The 15,434-nt window shown below is 44.8% G+C and overlaps 1 protein-coding gene across 1 annotated transcript in view; it reads left to right on the top strand.

Annotated features, from left to right (window-relative positions):
* MRPS31 (mitochondrial ribosomal protein S31) overlaps positions 1–15,434 on the top strand; it is a 148,749-nt gene that overhangs the window by 108,561 nt on the left and 24,754 nt on the right. The window contains exon 6 of the mRNA XM_030199404.1: positions 13,790–13,933. Coding sequence (XP_030055264.1) covers positions 13,790–13,933 — 144 coding nt within the window. The remainder of the gene's footprint in view (positions 1–13,789; positions 13,934–15,434) is intronic.

Below are 15,434 nucleotides of genomic sequence, written 5' to 3'. Positions count from 1 at the left end.
CATAGGATTGATAGTCTTTAGAGAGGAAGTCTGCTTGTCTGGCCTTAAGATTGAAGGGTTTCCACACAAATTTGGTGTTCTTGCATCAGTTTTCAAAGATATTCAGAGTTTGCCATCACTTGAAAAATTGTTAGAACAACAACAGATGATGATTCCAACTTTGTGAAAGCTTTCTTTTTACTTGGACAGCATGATGACGATAACAAATATGAAGATGCAAGTGATGAATTAGCACTATTTCTAATGCAGATGATAGTGGCAAAAATAATAATAAAGTACTCTTTGCTGTACGAAAGTCAAGTGTTTCAGACAGAGATTCCCTTGATCAATGCCTGCAGACCAAGTCAGAAGACTATCAGTAATATTCAGCCTGACTTGATTTGAAAGAACTTTTTATCAGACTAAAGACTCCACTTCCTGCTAGCGCAGTTGTTGAACACCTTTTTAGCTGTGCTGAATTAATGACTCACAAGCACACTCGCATGAGTGACAGCTATTTTGAAAAATTGAGTTTTACTAAAAGCAAAGTGCATTGAATTGCAGAGCAGTAAAGTTGTTGACAATACTTGCATTCATTGTAGTTGTGGTATTTTTACTTTTTACTCAAAAAGTATTAAGCAATGACTTTTTACTTTTACTTAAGTAAATTTTGTAATGTGTTTTTCATTGTACTTCTGTTTTTACTTAAGTATTAAAATATACATTTATTTTTAATTAAGTACTTTGAACAACACTGAAGTTGTGATATATATGCACATATTTATATATTCTTTGGAGCAGGTGAAAGTGTGCAAGAGAATTTGTGCTCTACCAGGGGTTATTATAGGATTCAATTTTATAAAGGCACTTAAGTGCCTATATTACTTTTATAAAATATCTGTGGAGTAAAAAAGGAGAAAAAGATCCTCACAAAAAATACATAAAGGAAAATGCAGTGAGGTCACAAGGTAAAAACAAGAAGTCCAACAGAGGTGGTAAGTGACATCAATTTATTTATCAACATATGTCAAATAAGAAACAGTCTATGTAGCTAAAGTCATGTAGTAAAGCCACTTTTGAAATTCTCAATCTCGCTATAAAGGAGTTAACTCTTCCACAGCATAAGAGCACAGTGCAATTCTGTTTATATCAAGGCTCATGCATCAATGCTTTAGCATAGCAACTTAATTGAATAATTCAGTGGTTCCCAAACCTAATCCTGGAGGCACCCCAGCCAGTCAGGTTTTTAGGATATCCAAAATGAATATTCATGAGATAGATTTGCATGAGGTAGAGGTAGTGCATGCAGATTTCTCTCATGAATTTTCATTGTGGATATCCTGAAAACCTGACTGGATGAGACACCTCCAGGACCAGGTTTGGGAAATACTCGAATAATTGACTTCTGTCGCAGACACCATTGCCAGAACACGGCGGTGTCGAGTCTCCTTTCTCCAGTTGCTTTACTGCATGACTTTTTAGCTACATGGACTGTGTCTCATCCAACTCATGTTGATGAATAAATTGATGTTATTTTCTACATCTTTGGACTCCTTGTTTTTGCCTTTTGACCTCACTGCATTTTCCTTTTTATAAAATATCTGACATGACATCATGTTTAGAGTCAATGTACTTCAAGGATATAGTCTCATAGCTTAAAGCAGCACTTGATAATTTTTTCCAACCATTGTCTGACAGATTCTGCAAGAGCATGTTTGAAAAATCTTATAATCATGTCCGCCTTTAAGCTTTTATAAGACACCTTTCTGAACTTTTCACTTTAGCATCTGTTATAAAATTAGCTCCACATATCTAGCATTTCTGCCCCTAATTTTTATATGCCAGCAATGCCAAGAGGCAGCATAAATTAGGGTCTTTGCATTCCTCAGTCCACACTGTTAACATACCAGGGAGTCAAAACCAATTGATAGACAAATGCAACAGGATTCTTTAACCTTATGAGTGTTTCCTAGAACCTCACACTCTTGTTAGTATTTTTTTAGGAAAGGTGCACGCCTTAAATTGACTTGTTTGACAATAGCGAGAATGCAGGATGTGCTGGTTATAGAAGGGGCATGGCCCCTCATGTACACTTATCTATTCATCTCTATGATGACCAAAACCCTACACAAATTTCAAAGGAGATCCAACACAACGATTCTCCTAGCATCTTACTATCTGAAAAGACTCTTGGTTACCACTCTGTGTAGTCCAAACTTTCTCACCTTGTTAATATAAAACGGGGGCACATTTCTACATTCCATTATCAAGTCCTTTCCATATCATCATGCTGATCAATCCATAGACTGGTGGGTTGTGTCCATCTACCAGCAGGTGGAGATAGAGAGCAATCCTTTTGCCTCCCTATATGTGGTCATGTGCTGCCGGAAACTCCTCAGTATGTTCTCTATCTCAGCAGGTGGTGGTCACACACAGCAGCAGCTCTGGCTAGGTCTCCAAGCCTAATTCTTAGGTTTTGTTGAGTACCTGGGGTTGAGGGCTCTTCTTGAGCAAGTGCAAACCTGGTGGTGCCAGGTCCCTCCTTTTCTCCCCCCTCCCGCTGGCTCCGTTAAAAAAAAAAATAATAATAATTTTGAACGTCCTTTAAGGGCGTTTATTTCAACGTTTATATCAGCGTTTATTGCAGCTGCTCACTGGGACACCAGTTCGTTAAAGCTCGGAGCGAGAAGCAGGTAATTTTTACCTTTTGTTGCGGGCAGGGGGTTCCCTGATCGGTCTCCACGTGGCTTATGGCGTCGGAGGGCGAGGGCGCGAAGAATCGTTCCCCGGACCGCATGGGCGCATCTAGCGGGATGCGGGGGTTTCAAAGCCTGAATCACCTTTTTTGGGCGTCAGTTTGGAGTCCGGTCAGTGTCCCGGTTCTTCCTCAGGTGCGGCGGTTTTTCCCGCCATAAGTGCCCATCCCCGCTGCTCGCCCCCTCCATTTTGGCCGGCCACTCTGCTCGGACGGCTTCTTCTTGGGCCGCCCTCGAGGTGGGAGATGTTAATGCTATGGCCGCCCTTGATTCGGGCGACGGCAAGAAAGTGGCTAAAGTTAAGCGCCGTTCTTCCTGCGCGGCTCCTCGGAGTTTCGCGCCGCACGCCATTTTGGATGCGCAGCATGTTTCTCCCCCGCTCTTGCGAGCGCCGGTTGAGGGTGCGTCTAGGGCTGTGGCCCAGGCTGCGGAAGTGCACAGTTTGGGGGGTTTCTGCCCTGAGTTCATTTTGCTGCTGCATCAGGCTTTTCTTAAGCAAAACGCTGCCCCTGCTCCCCTGTCTGATAAAGGGGTTGAGGCCTCCGGAAGCAAACACCCTCGGGTGGATTTCCAGGCCTTAGAGGACTCGGTCTCCTCTGATGTAGATGAGGGCAGCGTATCTGAGTTCTCCCAACGGTCCTTTGGGGACTCCTTGGAGGAGACGGATTCCCGCTCGGATGGAGTGGATGACCCCTCTGCAGCGCGGATCTTTCGCTCAGAGGACTTGCCCAACCTGTTAGTGCAGGCCATGAGCATTTTGAAGATTTCCTCTCCGGAGGACGTCTCTCCCTCAGCCTCTGCTGGCTGTGCCATTATGCTGGGGACGAAGCGCCCACCTAGAACCTTCCACGTGCATGAAGCCATGCACACCTTGATTTTGGCTCAATGGGATTTCCCAGAAGCGAGCCTTAATGTGGCTAGGGCTATGTCCCGCCTCTATCCTCTGCCTGAAGGTGAACGGGAGGCCTTTCTTTGGCCTACCGTGGATTCTTTAATCACTTCTGTGACTAAGAAAACGGCGTTGCCGGTGGAAGGTGGCACGGCCCTAAAGGATGCCCAAGACAGAAGATTGGAGGCGGCTTTAAAGTCGTCCTTCGAGGCAGCGGCTTTAAGTTTGCAGGCCTCAGTTTGCGGCTCCTATGTGGCCAGGGAGTGCCTGACAATTGTGCAGCGGGCTTCCCCCTCGGATCCTTCCTTGAGGGCTGATTGGCCGGCCCTGGAATCGGGCTTGGCCTACTTGGCAGACTTACTGTATGATGTCTTGAGAGCTTCGGCTAAAGGTATGGCTCAGACAGTCTCTGCACGGCGCTGGCTTTGGCTGAAGCATTGGTCTGCTTGACCACGCCTCTAAGGCTAGCCTGGCTAAGTTGCCTTTTAAAGGCAAGCTGCTCTTTGGGGTCGAGCTGGACAAGATTGTGACCGATCTCGGCACGTCTAAGGGCAAGAGGTTACCGGAGGTCAGGGCTCGGGCCAGTGGTGCCCGCCCCGGTTCCTCCAAAGGACGGTTTCAGGAAGCCCGTCGGTATCGCCCGGGCAAGTCGGGCTCCTCTGCCCCTCTTCCTTCAAAAGGAACTTCTCCCCCAAGCAGCATTCCTTTCGCAGAGACCGCCGTCCCGGAGGTGCGTCCTCCGGTCCTCCCCCAGGGTCTCGTACCCAATGACGCGGCCCTGGTCCATGGCTCAGAGCAGATTGGAGGACACCTATTCTCGTTTCTGGGCGAGTGGACCAGGGTAACTTCAGACGTTTGGGTGCTGGAAGTCATCAGAGACGGCTACAAGCTAGAGTTCTGCCGACCCTTAAGAGACGGGTTTGTGCACTCTCCCTGCAAGTCTCCGGTCAAAGCTGTGGCAGTGCAGCAGACTTTGGACAATCTGATCCGCCTGGGTGCGGTCGTTCCGGTGCCAGAAGATCAGTTTGGCAAGGGACGTTACTCCATTTACTTTGTGGTACCAAAGAAAGGAGGTTCTATGCGGCCTATCCTCTACCTCAAAGGGGTCAATTGGGCCTTGAAAGTTCGACACTTCCAAATGGAGACTCTCCGCTCTGTTATAGCGGCAGTGAAGGCAGGGGAGTTCCTGGCATCCTTGGACATCAAGGAAGCATACTTGCATATTCCCATCTGGCCTCCTCATCAGCGCTTTCTGCGTTTTGCAGTCCTGGGCCGACACTTCCAGTTCAGAGCCCTCCCGTTCGGGTTGGCTACTGCTCCGCAGACCTTCTCCAAAGTAATGGTGGTCATCGCGCCCTTCCTACGCAAGGAAGGAGTACAAGTCCATCCTTATCTGGGCGACTGGTTGATCCGAGCCCCCTCTTATGCAGAGTGCGGCAGAGCTTCAGACCGGGTGATTGCTCTTTTGAGCTCCCTGGGGTGGATCATCAACTGGGAGAAAAGCCAGCTGCGCCCGACTCAGTCCCTGGAGTATCTGGGAGTTCGTTTCGACACCCAAGTGGGCAGAGTGTTCCTGCTAAACAATTGGATTGTCAAGCTTCAGGCTCAGGTGGACCAGTTCCTAGTAGCCTCTCCTCTTCGGGCTTGGGACTATGTGCAGCTGTTGGGCTCTATGACGGCCACGATGGAAGTAGTGCCCTGGGCCAGGGCCCATATGAGACCTCTACAGCACTCTCTGCTGCAGCGATGGACTCCAGTGTCGGAGGATTACGCTGTGCGCCTTCCCTTGGATCCAGCAGTGCGCAAGGCGCTGGGCTGGTGGCTGAGGCCAGACAAGCTGTCCCCAGGGATGCCTCTTTTGACCCCGGAGTGGGTTGTCGTCACGACGGACGCCTCTTTGACGGGCTGGGGAGCCCACTGCTTGGGAAGGACAGCGCAGGGGCTCTGGTCTCCTGCAGAGGCAAAGTGGTCTATCAACCTCCTGGAACTCAGAGCCATTCGGTTGGCGCTTTTGGAGTTTCTCCCGGTACTGGCGTTGAAGCCAGTACGGGTCCTGTCGGACAATGCCACGGCTGTGGCCTATGTCAATCGCCAGGGAGGTACCAAGATCGCCCCTCTAGCCAAGGAGGCCATGAATCTATGCCAGTGGGCGGAAGCGAACCTGGAACAGCTGTCGGCGGCCCACATTGCGGGAGTCATGAATGTCAAGGCAGACTTTCTCAGTCGCCATACCTTGGATCCCGGAGAGTGGCAGCTATCTGCTCAGGCGTTCTTGGACATCACGAAGCGCTGGGGCCAGCCGAGCCTAGATCTGATGGCGTCATCGGCCAATTGCCAAGTACCGCGCTTTTTCAGCAGAGGACGGGACCCTCGATCTCTGGGAGTAGATGCTCTTCTCCAACAGTGGCCGACACAGGAGCTTCTCTATGTGTTCCCGCCCTGGCCCATGTTGGGCAGGGTGCTAGACCGGGTAGCAAAGCATCTGGGCCGGATAATCCTGGTGGGTCCGGACTGGCCCAGACATCCCTGGTATGCGGACTTGATCAGGCTCTCAGTGGACGGCCCTCTGTAGCTGCCAGCGGAGCAGGGCCTGTTGCATCAGGGTCCCGTGGTGATGGAGGATCCCTCCCCCTTTGGTCTTACGGCCTGGCTATTGAGCGGCAGCGTCTGAGGAAGAAGGGCTTCTCAAACAAGGTCATCGCCTCTATGCTGAGAGCGAGGAAGCGCTCTACTTCTACTGCTTACGCCAGGATTTGGCATACCTTTGCATTGTGGTGTGAGGCAGGCTCTCTTTCTCCCTTCACTGCTCCAATTTCTTCAGTGTTGGCGTTCCTGCAAGAAGGTGTGGAGAAAGGCCTGTCGCTCAGTTCCCTTAAAGTCCAGGTAGCAGCTCTGGCTTGCTTCAGGGGTCGCCTGAAGGGTGCTTCCCTGGCCTCGCAGCCAGATGTGGTGCGCTTTCTCAAGGGAGTTAATCACCTGCGCCCTCCTCTGCACTCAGTGGTACCTGCGTGGAATCTCAATCTGGTGCTAAGAGCCTTGCAGAAGCCGCCTTTTGAACCCTTGTCGAGGGCATCTCTGAAAGACCTGACGTTGAAAGCAGTCTTTTTGGTGGCTATCACTTCAGCCAGAAGAGTTTCCGAGCTCCAGGCGCTATCATGTCGAGAGCCCTTTCTGCAATTCACTGAGGCAGGAGTGTCTATTCGCACAGTGCCTTCCTTTCTGCCCAAGATTGTTTCTCGCTTCCATGTGAATCAGCAGCTCTGTCTACCCTCCTTTCGTAGGGAGGAGTACCCAGAGGAGTACTCTGCTCTCAAATATCTAGATGTGAGACGAGTCATCATCAGATACTTGGAAGTAACCAATGATTTCCGGAAGTCAGATCATCTGTTTGTGCTGTTTGCAGGTCCTCGTAAGGGTCTGCAGGCTGCCAAGCCTACAGTAGCACGATGGGTCAAGGAAACCATTGCAGCGGCTTATGTGGCCGCGGGGAAGGTGCCGCCTATCCAGCTGAAGGCTCACTCCACTAGAGCACAGGCGGCCTCAATGGCAGAGGCCGGGTCCGTCTCCTTGGAAGAGATTTGTAGGCCGGCAACTTGGGCATCGGCTCATACCTTCTCCAGACATTACCGCTTGACTGTGGCTGCTCGGGCGGAGGCCCGGTTTGGAGCTTCAGTGTTGCGGTCAGGGATTTCTATGTCCCGCCCTGGGTGAGTACTGCTTCGGTACATCCCACCAGTCTATGGATTGATCAGCATGATGATATGGAAGGTAAAATTATGTATCATACCTGATAAATTTCTTTCCATTAATCATAGCTGATCAATCCATAGCCCCTCCCAGATATCTGTACTGTTTATATTCTGGTTGCATTTCAGGTTCAAGTTTAGTCTTCAGTTCCTGTTCAGGAGGACTTCGTGTTCAAGTTTTTTCAATTGGATTCTTCAGGAGTTGAGACGATTTTGTGTTACAGTGAGCTGCTGCATTCCTCTCCCCTCCGTTTTACGGGGCTGGATTGAGACCTAAATTCTGCCGGCGCTCCCTCCCGCTTCGTGCGGCTGTAGGGCAGCTTTGTACCCCTCCCGCTTCGGCGGTGTTAGGGTCAGTCAGCTCCTCCCGCGGTTGCAGGATAAGCCAGATCCCCCCGCATCGGCGGGTGTGGTGTCCCTCCCCCGCTCCGCGGGGATGAGCTGGACAGATTCCCCTCCCCCACTTGTGTGGGGATGAGCTGGGTTGATTCCCCTCCCCCATTTCGGCGGTGGTGAGCTGGGCAGTGTCCCTTTGTGGGTGTAATTCTCTAAGTGCTGAGTCCTGCGGATGGAGCTTTGATATCGACATACTGAGGAGTTTCCGGCAGCACATGACCACATATAGGGAGGCAAAAGGATTGCTCTCTATCTCCACCTGCTGGTAGATGGACACAACCCACCAGTCTATGGATTGATCAGCTATGATTAATGGAAAGAAAATTATCAGGTATGATACATAATTTTACCTTGCTCTAATGGCATGGAAATAGAGCAGTGGCTAATTACCTCCTTCAGTCTGCCATTTCCTATTCAGGATATCTTAATGGTAGCACGAAAACTTTCCACAACGCAATCATATGCTTTCAAATAGAGAAGGCTTCTCAGTCTGGTGCTTTATTAATTGGAGGACACCAAAAGTGGTGTCCATATTTACCATATTTATCATCATAGTCTACAGATCTATTAAAATTCACCTTAGTGAGTTTGGCTTCTCAGTGTCCCCATTGCTTCAGGGTTTATGATAGGGCTTCTTTATGTCAAGTCACAAGTACAGATAACTTCCTGTTTCATGGTACCTGAAAGTCATCCTTTCATGTCTGATGAAACAGATATTTTTACTGATGTAATCCTTATCTCCCAAACATCTAATCTATAAAGTACTTTCTGGCAGCAGTTATTTTAGCTGGACGGATCAGTGTAAGATGTTGTCATTTATGAGCCTTGCACTTTCATTATTATAAGGTGGTTCTGTGTGATCACACCTTTTCATGAGAATCAAGATAGAGTACTTCTAACATTTTATCCTAAATTGCATTAACATCGCCATAAGAAATCCCTCCACCCTTGACTACAAATGGGCTCTCACCTACTATTTTAAAGGAACAGAATCTATTAGAAAGTTGCACAGCTGTTCATCTACTTGTTGATCTCAACAAATTTGGAATTCCAGAGGCACCATGTATTCTACACAGTAAGATCAAACCTCATCAGGCAAAAAAGCCACTGCTGCTTCCACCGGAAAGTGTATCCAAAGTAGCAGGGATAGGTTAGCACTAGTTGAAAATTGCTTCAGGGAAGAGATGGAAGTTTCCTACCCCTCAGCAGTTTAGATAATATTTTGTTAGAAAGATCAGCTTAGCACCAGGACCCAGACTGCAGTGCATGGAGAGAGACTCTGATGACATCTGAGCTTGTCCTTCAAGCCCCATAAGATCAGGATCAGAGCCGGCGCACCTTTGGAGTCTCATTGAGATCTGTGGAGTTTAACGTCCATTTGATATCATGGGAATATGGAAGATCAAACCCAGTACAATAAAATGAGACAGGAGAAGAAAGTAAAGAAAAAAAATAGAAACCTTAACAACCTAGTGAAAATCTGAAGTAAAGAATAAACAGGTGAGATTTAAGTAATTTCTTAAATGCAGAAAGCGTTAGTAGGTTCCTAATGTGAAGCAGAAGCTCATTACACAGTTTTAGGCCAACATTGCGAAAAGCGGTGGAGCGTGAATTAGTGAAATGGAGTTCTGAAGGTGACAGCAGCCAGAGAAGGTTGTGGTCCGCAGAATGGAGGAAATGGAGGGGAGTGTAGCGATAAGGAGTTTATGAAGGCAGGCAGGGGCAGAAGGCTGGCGTGATTTGTAAACTTCTGACAGAGAGAAGTTTTTTCTTTACACTTTAAATTTCAACCTTTTGTAAATTTCATGTTCATAAGGTTAATATCTTTTCTGATTTACCTTCTGCTGTACTACAAATTAGGAGATATGTTTTGTCTGTGAGACTTAGATGCGTATTTTCAAAGCACTTAGATTTACAAAGTTCCATAGGTTAGTATGAGGCGTATTTTCAATGCACTTAGATTTATAAAGTTGCACAGTAACCTATGGAACTTTGTAAGTCTAAGTGCTTTGAAAATGAGCCCCATAGTAACCTATGGAACTTTGTAATTCTAAGTGCTTTGAAAATGAGCCTCCTAGGGTATTGGCCCTTAATTTAGTCTTTATGAGGTTCTCTAGGAAATGAGTAATTAAGAAACAATCTAGATCTTATTTTTCTTTTTCCCATCACAATTTAAAGACTTTTTGGATGTTACTGAGAAGGCGGCTTAATTATTATGAATAGGCGTGATTGTCCTGTCTACAGTTTTGACAAGAGAAGTTTAGATTAATACAGGCTTAATTTGCATCTTTGATGTATTCTTTTTCCTTTGGTTTACTGCTGTTCCTCCCAGTGGTGGACTTTTGGGGATCAGTTTTTCTTTATTGTATTTGACTGTTGAAATTACTTGGAATATTGTCCCTTTTCCTTTAATTTCAGATTACAGTGTAGAGAATTCTATGATAAAGAAAATTGCTTCAAACCTTTTCCTCATACTTATCCCCGAACGAGGCTTCAGTCAGACAGTGCTCTCAGTAGAATAGTACTGAGCAATCTCTGTAATCTCTTCAGCTTTCATATCATCTGATCAGGCTGCTCCGCAGTGCTGAGAAAGTTATGTGGCAACTGAAGCAACCCTGAACTTGGGTGACATCCACTTGTAGGCTGAGAAAGTTGCTTACCTGTAATGGATGTTCTCTGTAGACAGCAGGGTTAATTAGGCACATAATCCCTAACAGTTGTACTACTACCTGAGCTATGGAGCTGACAGAACAAACTACTCTGCATGGGAAGGATTGTACATGCTTAGAATTTTAGGCCAATTTTGAGCTCTTGGAGAGCTATTCTGGCCTGGCACTGTACAATGACATTACTTGTGTGCTTGATTACATCCTGTTATCTACAGAGAATATTTATTGGAAGTAAGCAACTATATTCTGTACATATCCTGAGCAGGTCTTGTGTCTAGGAAGTGAAGACCCACCTGACTGTACTGTTACTGCTTTCAGTTGCCTCAGACATTTCCTTGTTTTATTGCCTGAGGAAACCTATGATGTTTCCATGCAAAGATTCTCATTGCACAAGAACCTGGCTGAAAAGGCTCATTGCGAAATTATTTTTGACCAGACTACTAGGAAGTACCACAAACTATTTGATTCTTAAATTTGTCTCCCACATTTTCTTTGCTGGTTATCATTTTATTAATACATTGCATGCTCCTTATCAGAATGCTAGATTCCACTTTTTTATTTTTTTTTTAAACTTGAATTCAGTAGGGCAGTATTTGGAAAAGCTGAACAGAATGAAAAACTTCTTAGGTCAAAAAATATACCCTGAAATAGTTTTGATAATTTGTAGACTTGAACAACTATCAACCAACATCATCTTTGGTGCTTTTAGTGGAGTATGAGAAAGAACCAGTATTTCTTATTGAATGAGTTTTTAGTAGGAAAAAAAATACATTACAGATATGGGATCAAGGCGTGTTTTTAATGGTTGTGATTTATGTCTGACTAGGAACCCTGTGAGACAGCGAGTGAGATGAAATATAGACCATGTCAGATCATTTATCCATCAGCCTACCTCATCCCGCTTTTTAAGGAGTATCCATTAAATCAGTATTACAATGAATTAAAAAGAAAACTTTGTAGTGATGCAGTACAGTCAGGGCTTTATTTCTGGAGGAACAACCTGGAATGCAGTTCCACTACTTCTCTTTTTAGCTCTACAGCAGCCCAGGAGTATTCTGCTTCTGTCTCTGACTTCCAAGAAGGGAGCGAGCCTAGAGCAGAACAGAAAACAGCCACTGTGCTATCTAATCTACACCATCTTCTGTTTGCTTACCCCCTCCCTTTCTGTTCTTTAGGAACTGAGATGGGAGGGGTTGATAAGTACATAAGTGTTGCCATACTGGGAAAGACCAAAGGTCCATCAAGCCACCATCCTGTTTCCAACAGTGGCCAATCCAGGTCACAAATACCTGGCAAGATCCCCAAAAAAGTACAAAACATTTTATGCTGCTTATCCCAGAAATATTTTCCCCAAGTCCAATTTAATAATGGTTTATGGACTTTTCCTTTAGGAAGCCGTCCAAACCTTTTTAAAACTCTAGTAAGCTAACCGCCTTTACCACATTTTTTGTCAACGAATTCCAGAGTTTAATTACACGTTGAGTGAAGAAACATTTTCTCTGATTCGTTTTAAATTTACTACTTTGTAGCTTCATCGCATGTCCCCTAGTCCTAGTATTTTTGGAAAGCGTAAACAGACACTTCACGTCTACCCGTTCCACTCCACTCATTATTTTATAAACGTCTATCATATCTCCCCTCAGCTGTCTTTTCTCCAAGCTGAAGAGCCCTAGCCGCTTTAGCCTTTCCTGATAGGGAAGTCGTCGCATCCCCTTTATCATTTTTGTCGCCTTTATCTGCACCTTTTCTAATTCCACTGTATCTTTTTTGAGATGCATCAGAATTGAACACAATATTTGAGGTGCGGTCGCACCATGGACCAATACAATAGCATTATAATGTCCTCATTTTTGTTTTCCATTCCTTTCCTAATAATACCTAACATTCTATTTGCTTTCTTAGCCACCGCAGCACACTGAGCAGAAGGTTTCAACGTATCATCAACGACGACACCTAGATCCCTTTCTTGGTCGGTGACTCCTAACGTGGAACCTTGCATGATGCAGCTATAATTCGGGTTCCTCTTTCCCACATGCATCACTTTGCACTTCCTCACATTAAACATCATCTGCCATTTAGATGCCCAGTCTCCCAGTCACATAAGGTCCTCTTGTAATTTTTCACAATCCTCCTGCGATTTAACTACTTTGGATAACTTTGTGTCGTCAGCAAATTTAATTACCTCACTAGTTATCCCATCTCTAGGTCATTTACAAATATGTTTAAAAGCATCGGTCCCAGCACAGACCCCTGGGGAACCGTACTAACTACCCTTCTCTATTAAGAATACTGACCATTTAACCCTATTCTCTGTTTTCTATCTTTTAACTAGTTTTTAATCCACAATAGGACACTACCCCCTATCCCATGACTCTCCAATTTCCTCTGGAGTCTTTCATGAAGTACTTTGTCAAACGCCTTCTGAAAATCCAGATACACAATATCAACCGGCTCACCTTTATCCACATGTTTGTTCACCCCTTCAAAGAAATGTAATAGATTGGTGAGGCAAGATTTCCCTTCACTAAATCCATGTTGGCTTTGTCTCATGAATCCATGCTTTTGAATATGCTCTGTAATTTTGTTCTTTATAATAGTCTCTACCATTTTGCCCGGCACCGATGTAAGACTCACCGGTCTATAATTTCGCGGATCTCCCCTGGAACCTTTTTTAAAAATTAGCTGACGTTTAATGTTAGACAGCACCAGTGGTTACGCCTTGCACTCCATGAGAATTCTGGAGGCACATCTGTATACGTCAATTTGAAGACCCCTGAAGAAGGCCGGTTGACCGAAACACGGCCCGTGTTGGGTCTTAATAAACTTTTTTGGTGCTCTTACTCTTTGCGGTTTCTTTCTGGTCTATTTTGTTTTTTCTCCCGCTCTCTTTGTTGTTTGAGGCTTAGTCAAAGCCCAGACCAGAATCAAACAGAAAATATGGCTAGATTTGAAAACTGTAGTCCACAGATGATTCCCAGCCAACTTGAAGGAGCTTGCCAAGAATAGTGGGTAAACTTCATAGTCTCACTGTGCAAAGTTGGTGAAATATTTCCTAAATGACTCATGGCTGTTGTTGCTGCAAAAGGGCTTCCACCATGTATTGAGTCAAGGAGTATGAAGGCTTTTGCAATCGCAACTTTGGTTTCTTAGTTACTTTTTTAATGTTTCTATATTTGTTTTCATATTGAACATGTAAAATATATTGTGTAGATCAGTGGAAACTCCTACTTTATTGCATTTTGAAGTATTTTTTTGCAAGGCACTATAAATAAAGTAATTTGTTTTCTAATATTGTTTTCTTTTGTATAAGGTACCTGGTCTACCAACTAAAAAACTTTCCTTTATTAAATTTAGATTCTTCACCAACCCTTTGGGATCTGGAGCTGGCTAAACAGATTTCAGCAGCTGGCCATCAGCCACCTCGGAATGGGTTTGAGGAGATGATTCAATGGACCAAAGAAGGGAAACTTTGGGAGTTTCCAATTAATAATGAAGCTGGTATGTCTGGTACTGTTTTTTTCCCTCCTCTTGTTTTTTCAGGTTTGCTAAATAGAAATGGGATACTGTGGCAATATTCCCCTGGGTGTGACCTTTGAAGGAGATTGCAGGTCTGGGTAACAGAGATGCCAATAATGAACTATCTGAAAGAGGGAGATTGAAGACCAAAGAATAAAGATTTTCAGATCATGTGTCCAGAAATATTTAAGTGTATTCTTGCTTTGCAGATAAAAAAAAAAAAAAGTAACATGAAATATTTGCTTTTCATTGCTGCTTCTGAGAGGATATTGATAGAATAGAGGCAGGATGAGACAATTTTGAAAGGAATTGGCCTAGGTAACTAAGGCAGCTAAAAGTATGTGCGTAGATTTCACAATTCGTGTACTTGTAGTTTCCGGGAAAAAGGATGGGGTAGGGGAGGCAGTACACCAGAAAGCCTGCTAACGTGTCTTCCTACTGGTAGGGACATGTGGCTTTTCTTCTCTTAGGCTTGTCTGTCAAAAGCAGTGGGTCAAATTCAGTGCATGTACACTGAGGCTTTGAGAGAGGGAAGGGCCTCAAAAAGTGTGTATGTGTGTGAGAGAACCTTCAATTCATGGGGGTGGTAGTCTTGTTCGGGGTTGGGAACTTGTTGAGGGGAGTAAGGGAGATTGGATAAGGGCATGGTATAGCTTGTTGAGGTGGCATAAAGTACAGCCATGTTAGTAGCTGTTGGTGCTGGCTACACCCTTTCACTGCCCATGTCTCTTTTGGATCCCACCAGTACCCACACTCATATTGTTCCTTCTCATTGGAAAACAGCAATTGTTACTCCTCTCCTTAAAAAGGTCTATTTGGACCCCGCCAGCTCATCTAATTACTGTCCGTTTTCTAATTTACCTTTCATTTCGAAATTATGTGAAAAAAATTGTTTTTGACCAACTTCTTAGCCATTGTGATAATCAATCCATTTTACACCCTCGACAAACAGGTTTCAGGTCTCTACATAGTACAGAAACAACTGTTACATCAATTCTTAGTGAATTACATAGTATTCTTGATCATGGTCAAATTGCACTAGTTGTTTCTTTAGACTTATCCACTGCCTTTGATCTGGTTAGTCACTAATTGCGTCTCACCAGACTACAGAATATTGGCCTATCTGGTTCAGTTCTTAGTTGGTTTAGTTCTTATCTTTCCGACTGTTCATTTATTGTGCAGACATTGACTTCTACCTCTTCCCAACATTTTCTGCCTTGTGGTGTACTTCAGGGCTCTGTTCTTTCCCATCTGTTATTTAACATTTATCTAAGTCCACTGGCTACACTAATTCAAGATCATAATATCCATTTCTTTTTTTATGCAGATGATATTCTTCTAATTTATCCAACCTCAGTCATTTCACCAGCCCTTGGGCAATTGCCATTGGGCAATTGCTAAACAAATGGACAAATCTTTCAGATACCTAATAGACATGCATTAGAACATTCAAATAACGTAGATAGGACGCTAATGCTTTTTT

Source organism: Microcaecilia unicolor, chromosome 4 (genome assembly GCF_901765095.1).
Source record: "Microcaecilia unicolor chromosome 4, aMicUni1.1, whole genome shotgun sequence".
Taxonomy (NCBI): domain Eukaryota; kingdom Metazoa; phylum Chordata; class Amphibia; order Gymnophiona; family Siphonopidae; genus Microcaecilia; species Microcaecilia unicolor.
Note: the sequence above shows the minus strand (reverse complement) of the source record. Positions and strands in the feature narration are given on the sequence as shown.